The sequence below is a fragment of the Pestalotiopsis fici genome (genome assembly GCF_000516985.1).
Source record: "Pestalotiopsis fici W106-1 unplaced genomic scaffold PFICI_Scf_1, whole genome shotgun sequence".
Classification (NCBI taxonomy): Eukaryota; Fungi; Ascomycota; class Sordariomycetes; order Amphisphaeriales; family Sporocadaceae; genus Pestalotiopsis; species Pestalotiopsis fici.
In genome coordinates this window covers 4,678,830-4,682,674 of record NW_006917091.1, presented here as the reverse complement: position 1 = coordinate 4,682,674, position 3,845 = coordinate 4,678,830, and the positions used below count along the sequence as shown (strand labels likewise).

Sequence of the window (3,845 nt, the reverse complement as noted above, 5' to 3'; positions counted from 1 at the left end):
AGGTCGTTTCTTCCCCGACAGGAAAAAGCAAAAAAAAAAAAAAAAAAAAAAGGAACCACCACCCAGCGTGAAGTATTTCCGGCAGTTGAGAAGGCACGAACAGATGGTACCGTTCAGACCGTTACAACGAAGCCCTTGCACCGCGACCCCAGGTAGGCAAGGTAGACACTGCCCCCCAATGCTGTACGCGGCGAAAAAAAAAAAATCATATGCCCATTCAACATCATCGCAAATCAATGCCATCTCCAACGTCCAGGCATCTAAGCTAGTGGGAGACATTGCACCCAGCTGGAGGCAGCTCATCTACCGGCGGACCAGTTTCCTTGCATCACCCAGGGTGCGCGTGTGCTAGTACGGAGGATCATGGAGCTTTGCGAGAAGGCAATCCAGGCCGTCGTCCACCCCACGGCTGCCTTCCAGACTGACGACGATGCCAATGTGCAACCCTCAACAGCTTGTCAGCCGGACTTGTGGGACACTTCCCTCCTGAATCCAAAGAACCGGATTGATAGTCTGGCTTTGCCCGAACGCCCACTGTGGCGAATCGACGGTTGTACTGCCCTAGGCATGCAATATTACGCAGTTCCTCTTTTCTTCAGAGACGTACCGCCCTTGCGTGTGGATGTATTCATCTACGAGTCACAGCCGTCCAACCTGCGACAGCAGCTGGAGCTCAACGTCGCCTTTCACACGAAAGATGCCACTCGTCTGTCACATCTGGCCATCACGAAATACATTGTCCGTATTCTGGAAACTTGGACACGAACAAAGTTCCCCCATCTGGACGCCTGCACAGACTACTACAAAAACGCCCCATTTGGAACTCGTCTTGTGATTGAGAACTTGTCGACCAATATTCACAATATTGAGGTTCAAGTGGCTCGGAACCATGATCTTGAGCGCAGACTGCTGTCACTGCCCAATCTGGAGGCACTCTGGGGTTCCAACTTTGACTTTCCACCCATTGTGGACTTTCACGAGCTCCAAGTCATCCGTGTGCTTCACGACAGCGTGTGTCTTGTGCAGTACCAGGGACAACAATTCATCTTCAAGGCCCTCATTGGTGGCAACAAGTATCTCTACCACGAGCTGAAAACCCTCTGTTCACTGGAGCCACATCCGCATGTCATTGCCAAGCCCATACATCTCGTCAAGAAAGCTTGCAATTTTGGAGGCAAAAAAGCCATCATTGGCTTCACGACTTTCTACCATTGCAATGGTAGCCTGCGAGACTTGTTGCCGCAACTTCGAATCCATGGCGAGCTTGATCGACCGCAGCAGTTCAAGTGGTCCATTCAGTTGACAGAGGCACTCGAGAATTTGCGTGTCACGACGGGGACATATTATCCTGACCTCCGGCTTGACAATATTGTTCTCTCCGCAGCAATGGATCTCGTCATGGTGGACTTTGAGCAGCGCGGTGTATGGTGCGAGTTCGCTGCTCCAGAGGTCAATTCGCTCGAATATCTTCGCATCATTGCAATGGACGATCATGTTGACATGCGATTTCCCACACCTGACCAGGAGAATTACCATCAGAAGTATCAAGAGATTCTGCGCCGACTGGTGCCAGACTACGACAAGCTAGAATCTGACAGATACGCCAACCCACCAGACGGGTACAACATTGCCTGGATTGCACTGACCCCGACCGAACAGGAAGCCGCAGAGGTCTACATGCTTGGTCGAGTGTTGTGGTGCATTTTCGAGGGAGTCAGTGGTCCACAAAAGGCTGCAGTCTGGCAATCGTACCCATATGAATCAGATCTCGAGTTTCCCGATTACGACAGAACACCTCTGGAGTTGAGAGACCTGATTGACCGATGTACATCCGGCAGGAGGCAGACATTAGGCAGTTCCATTGCACGCCAAGGTGGTCAACTCATACTGAGGGGAGTGCCATTGAGTCAGCAAGGACCAAAGGACGTGCAGGACTTTGCTCGTCTCTTTTGGAAAAAGGAGCTCAAGGTAGCCGAGGACTACCTGGCGATGAGAGATGAAGAAATGGACAAAGGCAAGTGGACCGGAAACTACTACAATCGTCCGACACTGAAACAGGTGCTGGACGAACTCGAAAAATATCAGGAAATTCTTTTATGAGTATGGAAGCGGCCCAGCATAGCTTTATTGTCAAGGACTGGGCACGCGTGTGCGCTTTTGGACGATGAAATCGAATGCATTTCCGAGGAATGATCAGCAGCTTTTATGTCGAGATGTTTTCAAGGCAATAAATTAACGTAGTAATGGCTGCCAGTGTGTTGACAACAAGGGACCCTGATATATAGATTAGCAAAACGACCGTTGGTCCAATATATGTCCATGTCATTGGCAAATGAGGAACAGACATTGCTTTTACTTGCCAGACATGAAGCTGAATGATTTTTGCGACAAATTTGTCATTTATCACAAAGTTAAAAAAAAAAAAAAAAACATGTGACCAGGCATTTGATCATGTACCAGGCGCTTGACACGTAATATTTACAGGGTTCGACGTTCTGGGACTGACGAATCTGTTCATTTCATTCCAGTTGCCCTGGGACAATGCATTGTGACGGGCGCTCTCGCCAGGATTAGAACCCATCAATTACTAGACTCGAGTCTACCTGCTATCATGACCTGATCCGCACAGATAGACAGACGTATGCCAACAGGAAGCATGAAATCTTGACCAATTAATATATCAGAGCATGTTGCATCCAGTTCAGCGCTCACTTAAACAAGATTAGTCATTAGAATTCCGGGGTCGGGAAGCCCTTGGCTCTAGGTACAAGAAACCAAAACCGAAAGATGCAAGCCACGAACGTAATTTGAATCGACATTGAAGGTAGCACAAAGTGCGCGGTATTTTTATGAATTGTGCGCCTGGGTAATGATGATTTGTATCTACCTCGAACTCCAGGTGATAACAATATAGCTTACCAAGCTTTTTCAATCCACTAACAGCTATCGACAGCAGGCGCAAACCACCTTGATGCTGACACATACCTACCTGCATCATACCTTGTTTTCAAGGTAAGAGCAGACAATCGAAACAGCAATGTTAAACTTTTCTGCCTTCTTTTAGGGGCCCCAAAAAAACACCCCTGAAAAAACCATCTTGTTCAAATCATCAACCTCTACTATTAAAACATCCATAACATTCAAGACCACAAGGGTATCAGCGCGTTTGTGCGGCTCGTAGCGGATCAACGACTGACTGCCCCACGCGGAGAGCAGTTATCTCGAGTATCCAGAGTCAGGAGCTGAAGATCTGGGAAGTATGTATTATGGCCCGTGCATTACCCGAAGAAAGGCCGACTTCTCCTGACGTCTGGACAGATATGCACGCCAAAACCGCGAGTTTGTTGCATTTTCGACGTATTCTCAGATTTATACGCTGCGTATAAAGCAACGATACTTTTGTAATAATATATACGTATTAAAAAGTATTAATATATTTATTAAATAGCGGCGGCAATTTAGAATTTTCGAATCCGATAAAAATTCGTAGTACGGTCGGTGGTTAAAGTGGAATCGAATTTAACGGGAATTATACGAATTTCGACGTTTTTCAACATTTATCAATAACCACGTATCCAAATTAAGTGCACCCAGGTCTCTAAAGACTATCGCGAGTCTCCGGTCCTGGGGCTACTTTCGGATTTTTGATACGACAAAAATTGGTGGAATCGTAGGTAAGTTTCTTTGAATTTGAGTACGAATCCAAATTCCGGAATTTATCGAAACTCACCCACGATTCCGCCAATTTTTGTCGTATCAAAAATCCGAAAATAGCCCCAGGACCGGAAATTCGCGATGGTCTTCAGAGATCTGGCTGCACTTAATTTGGATACGTGGTTATTGAT

At 47.0% G+C, this 3,845-nt stretch overlaps 1 protein-coding gene across 1 annotated transcript; it reads left to right on the top strand.

Moving 5' to 3' along the window:
• Nucleotides 1-363: 363 nt before the first annotated feature.
• PFICI_01404 (uncharacterized protein) lies at nt 364-2,100 on the top strand (the record flags this gene model as incomplete). The annotated part of the gene is made up of 1 exon (XM_007829985.1): nt 364-2,100. One exon carries the CDS (start codon nt 364-366, stop codon nt 2,098-2,100), a length of 1,737 nt encoding a protein of 578 aa, XP_007828176.1.
• Nucleotides 2,101-3,845: the final 1,745 nt, after the last annotated feature.